Source organism: Hirundo rustica, chromosome 4, assembly GCF_015227805.2.
Source record: "Hirundo rustica isolate bHirRus1 chromosome 4, bHirRus1.pri.v3, whole genome shotgun sequence".
In the NCBI taxonomy this organism is placed as follows: domain Eukaryota; kingdom Metazoa; phylum Chordata; class Aves; order Passeriformes; family Hirundinidae; genus Hirundo; species Hirundo rustica.
The window spans coordinates 22196258-22210478 of record NC_053453.1 but is presented as its reverse complement, the minus strand read 5'-3'; the positions used below and the strand labels follow the sequence as shown (position 1 = coordinate 22210478).

Below are 14221 nucleotides of genomic sequence, written 5' to 3'. Positions count from 1 at the left end.
AACAGTCTGCCCTAGTGGAGTGAAAAACAATTTTCTGAATGTCATGAGCATTTGAGATGTATAAAATATTCTTAGCCTGAACACGATACAAAAGAAGAAACTTCTTTCTTTCAAATCCTTTTTCTCAAGATTTCTCTTTACCCAAAACAACCCTAAACTAAATCAGGCTGCAAAATGTGATCCATTCAAACACTATATCCAGTAAAATGTTTAGCAATTAATTTAAATGTACCTGTGTCATAGTGCTTACAAGGCATACAAACAGATTTTGAAAGGTCTCTTCAAATCGAGATACAATAGGATATTTTTAAAATGTAAAATTGGACATTTAGGTCATATCAAAATTTAAGAAGAATCCAAAGGAATTGTTTTCATGTCAACTATTGCCCACAAACAATAATTAAACTTTTCCAAGCTAAGACAGATGCAGACCTCTCTGAAACACAAATTTCAGTTTCACTCTACTGAAGTATTCCAGGATGAGATGGGAAGTAAAATTTAAAGTAATCCTTACCAACCCTACCTTTTTCTTTGACAGAAAAGATCCCTCTAAATAATACTTTACAGGCTGCCTTTGCCTTCAGTTTGACCCAGCCAGAGACGAGACAGATATATTAGAATAAGCTTTAGCCTGATCAAAACCATTTTGCTTATAAGCAAGATTTAATTAGCTTTGGCTTCACCAGGCTGTTCATAGTCAAAGGCCTTCCAGTTTTAAGCTGGATCACGCATCTGCCTATGTTTTAGCACAATGTTATAGAAAGCTTATATCTGTTTACAAGATATTAATTGCATTTGTTGTGGATCAGATGGGAATGAGAATGGAAACAGACAGGACTTGTGCATTAAGTAGTGTGTAAATAGGCTTCCTCCAAGCTCTCATTGTTATAGTGAGAGGCATGGGTGGGACATGCATCTTCAAACCCAAAGATTTCCAATATGCACTGTGAAACAAAACTGGTGTCAATCTTGCAAGAGACATGTAACATAATATTACATTTTAAAAGAAGCCAGCTATTCTTTCCAGTGGTGCCTTTAGATGAGGAGGGTTAATATTCTCTCTCTATGTTATATGTATTATGTAGGGTATATATTATATATCCTAATATATGCCTATCCAAATCGAGCAGGGAATACAACCAACCTTAATTTTCCTCTTTCACCAAAATTTCTTCCAGACTATGCTTCTTTATCTGAAAACTGAATATTCCCTTCTAACAGTAGTGGCTTTCACAAGTCCCTTAGATAGATGGAATTAGAATATTTTGGGAGTTAACCATATAACCGTAATAAAATTTAGGCTGAAAGGAACCTCTGGAGGTCACCTAGCTCAAACTCTGTGCAGAGCAAGAACAGTTAAAATAATGTTGCTCAGGTTATTATCCACTGGAATTTCAAATGTCTTTTAATATTAAGTGTCTGTATATAATTCATATTTCTCTGCAATAAGAGAGATGAAAAATTTCTTCTACAATATTAAACAGTAATCAATGACAGATAATAGAACTAAGGCACCAAGTGAATAAAATTATCCAGTGTATTTTCAGCTGAATCTATATTTATTTTGTGAAACTCTTCCATCATTATTTCAGAAGATGTGCTGGGATAAACGTGTATTTTTTCTTCTTCATCATTTCCTCTGCAGAACCAAGGAAACATTAGATAATTTCCTACTGTTAATTTCTTCTTTCCCCTCTTAACAGCTAGATAACAAACATATTTAATTTATCCAATTATTTAATCAATGCACCCAATTTTTTGAAAGATTGTTTCTTCCACCCTATTTGGTGAATTGCTCCAAAAAGAAACATACTGATATATGACAAGATGAACACAATGATGGAATTTATCCATTAGAGATATAAAGGTGAATCTTAGAGAAAATTATAACAATCATTACAGAATTCAGTCAAGCCTCGTTTACGAAAGCAGAAACACTTTGTGTCATGATCCCCACTTGTCCCTCTAAAATTCCACAATACTATTAAAGGACCATGCTCATCTTCACCAAGTTTTCAGCATTGTATACATCAGCATAATTATGTCTCTCAAACTTTAGCCTGTGAAATGATCTTACTAAAAATACACAGAGGTTCCCTAAGATATAACCTCACTTTTGTAAATGTTGCCTAAAATGTATTACAACTTAAGGAAAATAACTCTGCATGCCAAAAGTAGGATGAACTACTTTGTAGCTGATCTGTGAGGTCAACACTGGAATCTGGAGTACCTAGCTGCAAGTAAAAATCTTTCAGAAGTAATAAACAATCTAAAGAACAGGAGAAAGTAAAAAACCCTGATCAAGAACCTAGATACTACAGAGCATTTATCCTCAGAAGATACAGCAGGAAGCACATGAACAGCAAGCTAAGCACAGTTAGGTCAGGTACTATGAAAATGCAGTCATATTAGCCCCAAGTAAAAAATTCCATGTGGAAATATACTTATTTCAATAAAAAAGGCACCCAGACAAAGAAGAGAAAACCCCCTACACTTTAAGGAGAGTTAGTCAGCTTGCCAGCACCAGAAGAGTTTAATTACTGCCTCTCTGATCAGCCAAAACCTGTGTTTCTGTCCTGCCGTTCTTCTTATGTATATTCTCTCATTTTCCATTTAATAATCAAAGCAATATGAGGCAAGTACAGCTTCTTCATTCTACCTTTTCTCTTGTGCATAAGCAAGAACATGAATTCCTACACATGAAAATAATATGAGAAATGACCGCAGAAAAAGAACAGTATAATCAAAGTATTACTGAATGAAACAAACTTCATTTATGCAGCTCTATCAGACAGAGAGCAGTGGCATGGGGGAAAAGAGGAGGTGTGCTTTCTCTTTCCTTGCACACTGTATATCTGTGTTGTCAATCACAAGTTAGCTGACAGCTTTAAGTGTTATTGTCCCCTTGTTTTCCTTCATCAAAATAAAAAATTATACAGTTGCAGGGACTAAGATAAAGATGAAGAAAGAAACTTTCTGATGTTTGGAACATGATTGTCAAATATTATAAATGCTATTTATCCTTTTTCCCTTTAGAAATGTTGTCTTAGGCCACATCCTCAAAACATTGTATTAAAAAAGTACTATTTATTTTATGAGTGCACATGTCATTTAAGAAAGTTTTAAATTTGATAAATTGGGCCGTTTTCTCCTTCTTCTTTTAACTGCTCTATGGAAGTTTTTCTATGCACTCTTTAGTTAATGTATGCACAATTTCTCATATTTCAAATACTTTATGGAATTAATGATGATAGAATATGGCATAAAAATAATGTAAGCAGCATTTACTTTATTTTTGCAGTACTGACCAAGATTCCCTGCCTTCTCTAGTCAGATTTAATCATGCATTCTTCACATACTTCTTAGATATAATAGCCCTTTCAATAAGATTCTACAATCACTGGCAGTAAAATATGATCATTTTATTTGTCTTCTTCACATGAAGAATGTCCTGTCTCTATTAAAGTTTTCTCATCACCAAGAAATGATCTTTTCCTATTGTATCAAGTATGTGACAAGAAAATGTCACATGCAGTACTAAATGATAGTATGCTCCCATTTTTTATTTCTATGCATGATTTTACATGCCTAAAACATGACACTTTCAAGAAGCCACATTATTTAATATTCAGAATGAATAAAAATCAAGGATAAGAAACAAATGTGGATATCAGACTCCACTAGACTAAAAATGAGGCCACTTCAGTAATGTTTGAAAAATGAAATTAGCACTGGGTTTCTGCAGATGACCCCCTGTGGCAGCACAGCAACAAAGTTATGCAAAGCTTCACACAACTAAAAGGGCCCTCTGAGGGCTCCGCTAACTGATCTCTGGTAGAAAAGGTCACAGGCTATGTTGGAGCAGAGGGATTTTCAGCAGGGCTAAAAGGCAGGAAACAGCTGGAAGGAATGAAGAAATATTTCACAGGCAGTTATAAAAATTTTATAGGGTTTGCATGTGAAACTGTGTAACTGATTTGTTGGTAAAACTGTCAAAGACGTAAGCTCAGTAAAACTACATTATTCTATAGCATTTGCATTTTAGAATGACCATTAGTTACTCAGTAAGATACTTATAAGCAGGACTTCATTTAGCTTGTAAAAGAAGAAAATGAAGCACTTAAACGTAAACTCACTAAGTTATTATTCAAAGAGAGAGAAAGCAGGGGTTAATTGCATTAACAAACCAGAAAATATTTAATTACTTATGAAATCTGTGCTCTCCTTCCATGGACTTTAATCTGGCATCTTCCCTTTAAGAATGAATATTGTTTCTAGTTTTCATATTACTCTTAAGAAATATACTTATATTTACATACATGTATAAAAAATACCTCAGAAAAAATTCAGCATTTTGGAATAGTGCATAAATTGTGAATTAAGTGTGCACTTGACTCATGTTTCCATTAACCTCTCCTCTAAGATCACACTGGCTTGCAGTGGCATTTTGAAACATTCATCTTAGTATCTTATTTTCTCCTTTTCACTGTCAAAGCTTTTGAATTTTCTGATTGAGTAGCAGCATTGCACTACATACACTGATGTTTCAGAGATGAAAAAATAGTCATAAATAATTTTTTTTCCCCACGAATGTAGCTACCAGTTCAAAATGATAAACTGAATACAGAAAAATGTGTGACAAGCACATGATTTGAAGTTCCTGCCAGCAGTCTCCCACAGCAGGCTGGTGGTAATCATTCACTTTTCATCCCTGTCTTATTCTATGCTTAGTATGAGAGCTTTGGTACCCTTTTCTAGCTGCACATCCTACATAAAATCTGAAGTTATGATCTCCTCCAGCCTCACTGATACTTTTCCTTAATATCAAAAAGACAGTACCAAAAATTATACCAGTAAGAAGCTAACTCCAGCAGCAGGCAAAGCAGGCAGGCAGTAGCCTCAGGCATCTGACAGCTGTTTTTTCTGTATTGGGAAAGAGATGGTCTGGCTGTGCTTGTCCACTAGCGTTCTTCCACCAGCATAATTTCTGATTAAACTCTGCAAAGCCCTCTTAGTTGCCTCAACCACCAATCAATAAAAGCAATATTGCTACTGCCACGAAAACCTGATTTGGCTCTAACAGAAAAACTAAACTATGGAAAAAAGCATGTCCCTTTCCATAGGCAGCTTCCTCCATCTCCTTACTGTTTGCTCGTAATTTGCTAATTTCATGCTTGTCTAATTTAATATCCTCCCCCATTGCCTCAAACGAGGTCTCTATCTGTGCTCAAAAACTATGTCTCTAAATACTCATAATCATACTGCATGCCAATGTCTCCTAATCACTCTTGCCAGAAATGGAAAAGAGCACAGCTCAGAGGAGCACAAGAATGAGATACTTTTCAGAGCTCTATAATCCTTGTCCCTTTAAGTTACACTGTTTTACAGGACAGCAGGTCAACAGCACCAGTAACTCCCATTCATGTGCTTCTAGACTACAGGTCAGGGCATTTCTCAAAAATTCATCTTCTAAAGATGCATAATTTTTTTCCAAACAAATCTGTATGAGTTTGGTTTGTACAACATCACTTAAATGGAATAGCCCATAATCTGTCTTTCTCCCATATTACATCAACTCATACCTTTTGAACCTGAAGTTCATGAAATCATTTTACAAGCTAAGATTGCACCTTTTCCTAGAAACACTTCAGTTGTTCTTGTATTGACTCCATCTTTTCTGGAACTTCCTTTTCACAAAGCTTCCACTTTTACCAGAAGGAAAATCAATTAATCACTTGGTAATTTTTACTTGATGCATCTATATACTTCTGATTGATTTTACAACCTTTACCTTAACCTGCAGTAAGAAATAAGTAAGCCATGAACTGATTGTGAACCATCCCTACCATGTTTTCTTCACCATATCTGGAAAAAGCTGGAGAAAACAAAACTATTAACATCCACAGACTGTTTTCTGAAAGGGAGATAAACATGTCCAAAATTCAAAAACTTGTGTATTCTAGGTGACATCAGTGGTTAACCAAGCATTTAAAACATACCCAAGCAAGTTCAAGGGTGAGGGAAAAGAGCAATACACCATCACAAGAAACAAGAACCTTGTCTGTGTTAGCAGGCAAAGGTTGTAGGCACATGTTTCAGGGAACAATATGAGAGAAACTGTAAGACAAAGGACAGTTTGGAGATGTGCCTTCCATGAAAGAGGCCAGCGAGGGTCCTCATGGGACCCTGAACCACCAGAAAACACCCCAAAAGGTCAAAAAATAAGTAGGTGATGTTAAATACCCACTTATGACCTTGCTTGAATGTGTACATCTGTGTGTCTTTTTCATTATTGTTCATTTTAGAAGGCCAAAGGCCCATGTGTAGTACATGGAAATGACAAGAATAAGCATTCCAATACCCCGGAGAAGGAACACAGCCAGGGACTGTGACAAATGAATTTTACATCTTGTCCCACATACTTAGTGTTCTGCAAAGCTGTTAGAATATGCTGCTGGCTTATTTGCCAAGGAAAGTTGCCACAGCTAGAAAAAAGTCCAGCAAATTAGATCTCCTTCTACTCACAAACATAGAAGAGACAGATAAAATTGTACTTCTAATTTTGCCTGTAAAAATTCTTTGTGGTCCGAATGGAATAGAAACTACCATCCCAATTCCATAGAAGATGTTTTATCACATATTGCAACAACTGAAATTTTTAAATTGTCTTTCACATGGCACACTATGGTGCCAGTAAAAGTCCAACATACTGTTTGGAAAGTTATCTACAAAAGATTCCAAATGACATTTTAGCAGAGTGAAAAGTGTCTGAAGACAGCGTGTAGGTCAAACAAATCAACCAATTTAATTTCTTACTCTCTGCTACACTAACTGGTTCAACTACAGACAGCATGATGTTATCCCCCTTCAAGTCAGTTTGCTGACTGCCTCCATCAAAAATTAATTGAAAGAAGTGGATCCTATAATTTAAAATGAAATGGACTCAGCAGGTGAGCAAGCTTTGTCAAGATTGATTACTGAGTATTGATTTCCCTCCAATTGTACAAGTCACACTCCACAAGGCCACCTGCACATTAACCTAGAATACCTAAAATCACCTCAGGCTAACATCTATCAAGATGTTTGTATTTTTGGAGGATGCAGTCTCTACTTCTTTTCCTCACCCATATATTCAGTGGCTTTCATTTGGACAGCATGCAGACTTAGTACTTATCTAAATAAGTATTAATTTGTATTTTAACTTCTCAGAAAGAATTTGAGAAAACTACTCAGGATAAATTCACATAACCTAGTGCTAAGCTAATTGTAAAAACTGTAAAGAAAATCAGACAAGTTCTCCAATGACCGAAAAGAGATACTGATGCAGCAAGAGCAGAGTGGCTTACTGTGGCCTGGAAGCTTCTGCTTGGTCCGTCTGAAGCTTTTCACCCCCTTCCACTTCCATGGTGCAGTAGACAATCCGATTGGGAGCAACTGATTTTAAACCTTGTACCTCCATTATAACAATCTGAGGAAAAGAAAGCAAATAGTTTATCCTTATGGAAAAGATTACACAGCACCATTACTGAGTACTAAGCTCTGTGAAGATTAAAAAAAAAAAAATCCCCCAAATCCCGAAGTCCATTCACTCATATCTTATGACAGAGGAGAGTTTTGATTTTATCTTCTTTTTCCACTTTCAACAACATCTAGAAGGAATTAAAATTTTTGCTTTGTTTCTACTTGGATAGTGACCAAAAACTCCAATCATAATTTAAATGCCAATAGTACAATCTGAGACTAATGTCTGAACATAATTCTAAATCTTTATACATGTGAAACTGTATCTTTTAATCAGTCATCTAAGTGAATATTTATAGAACAAACAGGTTACTAAGTCTGATAGTAAACAAGTAAGTATATTGATCATATCTAGAAAGGTAAATTATGGTGCTGTGCCTCTGGAGGTTGCACCCTTGAGGTTGAACCTCAGAAGGGATTTGGTGTTGTGCTGAGCAAGAGGCAGGTCAGAGCACTGGTATCAGCACCTGTAATTTTTTCCCCCGCTATGCATATCCTTTCCTTCTCCCAGTGCAGTATGTGCAGTCAGGTTCAATATGCATATGGGGGAGAGGGAGAAGAGAAACAGAAAAAGCCACCACTACCAGCTGTGCCCTGCAAGTTTTCTTCACCAGGAAAAATATGAGTTTGGCAGATCCTATAGATTTTCACCTCCTCTGGACTACTATACACTAGCTCAGAAAAGCCAAATGCAGCTCTACTTTAAGTGTTCTCTGCCTTTTATAAATCTTGTCACAGTGTGAACTTACTGGAATTTTGGCATTTCAGATGTTTCTAATTCTGAGGACTTGAGAAGACAGTCAGGTTCCCCTACTTTCTTTGGAAAAGCTGCTTTTCTTGCCAGTTCCATTTGGGCTCATGCAAAGAAACTGGGAAAAATGTACTCTATCAAAAGAAGCTGCCCTCAACCAAACCTTACATGTAAACAAATGTTTGTTTAATTTGTTTTAAAGGTGCCAGAAGTAATGGCTACTTTTGGTCTCATTAGAGGCAATTGGTTTCTTAGGTCAGCGAGCAACTACTACAATATGTTGCTATCAAACTTCTTTGCATGTGTGCCACTGTAAATTAAGCCAGACTTCACCCCCAGCTAGAAAATCCTTTGTACTTTAAAAGTCCCAGAATGCTAGTAATAGTTATATGTCTTGCAAAATTTTTAGTTTATAAATATTACAGTGAGACGACAGCCATTGATCATGTAGACCATATTTATATTACCCATAAATTATCAATACTGCCTATTATGGTTTTTAAATAATAACAGCAATTCAGGGAGAATGATCAAATCATTCCTCTTTTCCATCCATTGTTCAGGAATTCAAGTAGTTAGACAGCACTAAAGATCCTTCTAGGTAATACTGCCCATATGGTCTTTCCACATACCAAATATATACTTCCGTGTTGAATACTGACTTCATGTTTACTCATTTTTATGTCAATACTTGCGTATCCTGAGTTTCCAACTTAATTGCACAGTACATTTTTCTTTGGTAACAATTCTGGATTCCAGCACTGGAAAAAGGTTGCATTTCATGCCTTCCAAGGGAAACTGTCACTAGTGGATGTATTAGTACATTAGCTGATAAACAGCTTCCTAAACGTTTGTCTATTTTTGAAACTGTCTAACAGCTGAAGAATATAATAAGTCTTCTTCTACTATGGTTTTAAAATTTTTTTCCTAAATTTCTACAAACAGGATATTTAAGGAAATATTCAACTTGTAAAAACAGTGGCTGTTGCTTGCAGGGATGTTCAGGAATGTCTCTGACCTTAGTCAGTAAGATCCACTCCCACTAGAAAACTGTTAATATTACTAGCAAGTTCTACTATTTACAATAATAGTGCACAGTGACAGCAAGAACCCTGGCCACTTTATTCCCTATCTAGAAATTTGGGGGTTCTTCCATTCTGTCCTACATGATGAGATTTCCTGTTCATTCTTGCACTACTTCAGCAGCCCTCAATGGGGATTCTGCTGGTGACCCTACAACTGAGAGCCCCGTAACTTACGTGGTTACTATCATGTCTAAAATGAAAATCTGCCCTACTAAAAACTATCACATGTAGAGTAATACTTTAATTCTTTGCCTTGCACAGGCTGAACTGTAGATTAGTTATCTTGCAGCAGACCTTTATTACTGATGGGGAAAAAGGAAAAAAAAAAACAGTTCACCAGACCTAATAGTCTACATATCTGGTGGAAGAGCAGAGGGGCTATAAACAAAGCAAAGCTGCTATAAATTTACCAGAAATTATATATCCTGTTATTTTTCATTTCATGATTGTTTCAAACTTTTACTGTGCTTTTTCCCTAAATACCACATCATTTCTAGTACATAATAGTTCTCTCTAGAGGGAAGGAGAAGGTTTTTCTTCCTCGTGTATCTATCACCAAGCACATTTTCTTGAAGGCCAGAAATATTATTGCCAAATTTTCTTGGTACTTTTTAGATTATTCAGAACTACTCTTGCAAATGCTATTTATGGACATTCCAGGCTTGGTATTCCCCTTGAGGAAGACATGAAACATGTGATGGAGGCACATAGGATTGAGCACAGCAGTTATAAATACTTCATCTTCTCGTATACTTCAACACCAAGGATTGCACTCCAGTTTTACATGCTTGATGAACTAAAACTTTTTGGCATATAGAATGATGGATCTTACTACTCTTTGAAAGCTGATTGTTGGGCTTTTACATTATTAGTTAGCAATATTAAAATTGCATATAGTGGGATAAGCAATTTCTCTTTTATACAAAGAATTGAGACTTCTTCCTTGTCCATATTTGATGGTTTTTATTCTGTATCTTTAATGATGACATGGGAAAAAATTATCTGACTTTTCAAACAAATGCTTGTTTCACATGAGAAAAAAAAATTAAAAGATAAACCTTATTTCCTTTGAACTCTTTAACAATTGAAATATTTACGGTGTAACACTACCTGCTGTCTTAAACAAACTAAAGCCACTTCAAGTGCACAACACAAGTGTGGCACCTTTGACCAACAAATACACAATGCACACTGTGGTAATGTTTTGATTCTACTATTCTAGAAAGTGAGATAAGCATTTCTTGGTATGCAAATTTGCAGAATTGGACCTGAGTTATGAGGCCAGGCTGGAGGAGGCTTTAATCTATCACGTCTAGTGGAAGGTGGCCATGGCAGGGGGATTGGAACTAGATGATCTTTAAGGTCCCTTCCAACACAAACCATTCTATGATTCTATTCTGTCATCAGAATTGTTTAAATAACCAAATGTATTTGTGGCTTCCTCTTGAAATAAATTGAGACCTATACACATTAGGACTGCATCCCTAGAGGCCAGACTTTCTGCATAATCTCAGAAAACACAAGATAGATTCTTGAGGAAAATGCAGAAATTTATAAAAAACTGATATGATCACCAGTAAAGAAAAATCACTGTGTTTTCTCTAAATGATTCTAGAGAGAAAATTCTATTTGTTTATAAAATTCTATGAATTATGCAAATAACAGTGTTTCATTATAACATTTAAAATTAAACTTCGCTATTTAAAAAACTGGAAATCATTTAAAGTTACACTTGCGTGGGAGATTCTACTTCCCACACTACTGTGTGGGCCCAAATGCAACTACTGCTGCAAGAGGAAAATGCGTAATATGGCTGTATTCTAAATTCTAATTACCAAAGATACAAAGCATAATTTACTTCTTTATCATAACATTTTAAAATTACCAAGTAAGAACTAATAACAAATCAGTATCAAGGCAGATATTCTAGCAATTTAATCCATCAACAAGTTTTCTGTGAAATTTGTTATTACCTCTAATGTGAAGGAGAGAACCACATCAGACTTTGACAGCTGAACTTCATTTTCATCTCCTATGTCCAAGAATGCAGAATTCTGTGATCGCTTTAACTTCTGCAGTTTGAATTCTGGCCCACCTTTAGACACTGGCAGACTTTCCAAATTTGCCATCAGCAAATTCACTGAAGACCGCAACTCTTCTATGTACATGTTCTCCATTTCCCTTGTTACAAATTTTGGGAATTTTCTTTCCTTGGAAAATAAATTTTAAAGGTTAGAGAGGAGAACAATTTCTCACATTATATATAATGTTAATAGACTGATTTGCTTACAGTTAAGAGACAATAAATAAACATATAAGTAATAATTTCAGTGTCTATTTTTATGTCTTCAAAACAGTAATGGAAAGGTTAATCCTGACCCATAAATACAGTATAGTTAATTTTGGAAAGAAGAAATGAAGCTAAAATGGAACCTTGCACATCTTCCCCAATCATTTTACCATACACCCAAGTTGAAGAACCACAAATTAGGCACTTCTACTTACAGGTGCTTTAAGCATAGTAATTAATAATACCCCTTTAATATTACCTTCAATATTTTATAAACTGACATTATAGAATGACCTGCCCACTAGTAGTTTTGTTACTTCATCTATTTTCCATGCTACCAAAAATAAGTCAATCACATTCATGCTTCTAAAATAAAGCTAATAAAATACAACCATGGCAAGAAATGCCTATCGTTTACCCTTCTTTTTAATAATGGGTCATTCATTTTGAAAGTAATGTTTACTTATTATGCACTGGTTTATTTTAAATAATAATCTCTCTCTTAAACATTAGAGATAATGTAAAAATCTTTTTTTCCTCTGTAGAAGTTAGACAATAGTATTTAAATACTGTGTTTATAACAACAAACAGAAACAAAGAAGAAACATATGTACACGTATAGTGCCTATATGAACTCATACAGAACCAATTTTATGCACAGCTTCTCCAAATATTGAATACTGGATGCTTAGGGGAATGTCATTAAAGACTAAACATAAATGCAAATTATTCTAAAATATATGTTTTACATATAAACGAGAAACAAACACCAATCCCAATATATTGTCTGCAAAGAGAGGCACCTTGCTCCTAAACCAGACAATTTTTATTGTTATGTGTTATAAGGCCTATCATAAAATGTTTTATATTAAAACATTTACAGTTCATTTTGTTTCAAGAACAAAGACCAAGCATGTTGACTGTGACTGAAAATTCCTGCAGCAAGTCATGTGGACTGGCTCATCACAGCATGACAGAGCCAGTAAATTACATAATAAAAAAATCCAGTAATAAAAATAAGTGACTTAAATCGTTAGAGACTAAAAACACAGGCCAAGGCTCAGGGTTGTCTAGCAAAAAACCCAAAACTCTTAGTAATGTTTTTCAAACTGTAGTATATCCTGTGAGAATCATTCAAATAATAACATGCCCACACAGAAGACAAATAAAACACTGTTACTGTGTTGTTAAAAGATCTTTCCTCTTGCTAAGATGCTTTTCCTATTCAGTGTAAAAAAATGAGGAAAAGTGGTCTTGCTGTTGAAGGAAATGTTGCATCACACAGGATATGCCTTTCCAAAACCAGGAAACTTTCTCCCTACTCCCGTTGTCAGGCATTCTTCAGACTAGACAGAAATGCACCTACCAAATTGTTTTCAAACAATATTCTGCTTAATTTTAGATTCAGAAACAGGAAACACACATTATGGATCATCCCACTCAATCTCATATGAAGACAGGGTTTTGGTACAAGAAAGTAATCACTTACCCTTGCCATTTGTTCTGCCAGTTGTAGTCGTCCATCTAGTTCACGTCTTATCTGGGCTGCTTGCTCATCTCCATTATCCAACTTGGATAGAGAACAAAAATAAATCCAACTGTGAGAAACGCACTATATTTTAACTTTATAGCAAGCCATGTAGCTAAAAAACAAGAGAAATTAATTTTCATCTTAAAATCAGTGAAACATTAAGCAAATACACAGCTTTGAGGCTTACCAAGATGAAAGAAATATAATGGCCACCATATAGTCAGAGTTTCTCAGGGTTTCTGAAGGATGACCAGTGTTCCCTTGCATTTCTTATGCTCAGGCTATACAGAAGAGGTATTATTTCTTTACAAAAATATCAGCTAAAATAATTTCTCCATGAATCGGAAAACTGGAATGACAGATTGGCTTAGAAAATGCTTGCAAGGAAATTTGCCCTTTAGTGCCATGATGTCCTGTATAGGCACATATAGGTCCATGGAAGAAAACTGTGTGACTATGCCTTCTAAGAATGGCACTATTCCACTCACAAAGCTCTTTTCTCCCAGTATTGCCCAACTGCTCACATAAAGGCATATCCAGTTTGTGAACTTCCAGTATTTCCATACCTACAGAATATTCAGGACTAAACATCTGACTTCTATCAGGGATTTAAAGGGAAGGACACATCTCTTCACCTCAACAGAACAGCTGGGTCTCAACAGGAATTAGACTCTCCAACTCATTTTCCACCTGTTTACTTTTTAAGGGCAGTGGAGGGAAGTGCAATGCTGCACAGCTGGTAAGAGGAAAAAAGAATGACACTTTTGGAAAAGAACAGCTGCATCTTGCCATCGTACCTGAATAACTGCCAAACAAGGACAAAGATAGAGTTGCTGTGGAGTGCTCTCTCTGTCCCTAGGGCTAAACGCTGACATGTGACATGTTGAAACGACCCTAATGCATTTAGTATATAGCTAAGATTTAAGGATACCTGAATTGCTCTTGACTAAAAGAAATCTTAAAATGATTAGTGATACAAACTGGCAAAATCTGGTTCTTTAATTAAATCAGATCACCACAATCTGATAACGACATATCTCCAC

General features: G+C 35.6%; 1 protein-coding gene across 9 annotated transcripts in view; it reads right to left on the bottom strand.

The window, feature by feature from the left end:
• The window catches only part of CADPS2 (calcium dependent secretion activator 2), a 290272-nt gene that overhangs the window by 159833 nt on the left and 116218 nt on the right, over positions 1 to 14221 (bottom strand). For all 9 annotated transcript variants that reach the window (XM_058420273.1, XM_058420271.1, XM_040062395.2 and 6 more), the window contains exons 4-6: positions 13137 to 13217; positions 11331 to 11567; positions 7347 to 7468 (exon numbers count right to left, since the gene is read on the bottom strand). In XM_058420273.1, coding sequence (XP_058276256.1) covers positions 7347 to 7468; positions 11331 to 11567; positions 13137 to 13217 — 440 coding nt within the window. The remainder of the gene's footprint in view (positions 1 to 7346; positions 7469 to 11330; positions 11568 to 13136; positions 13218 to 14221) is intronic.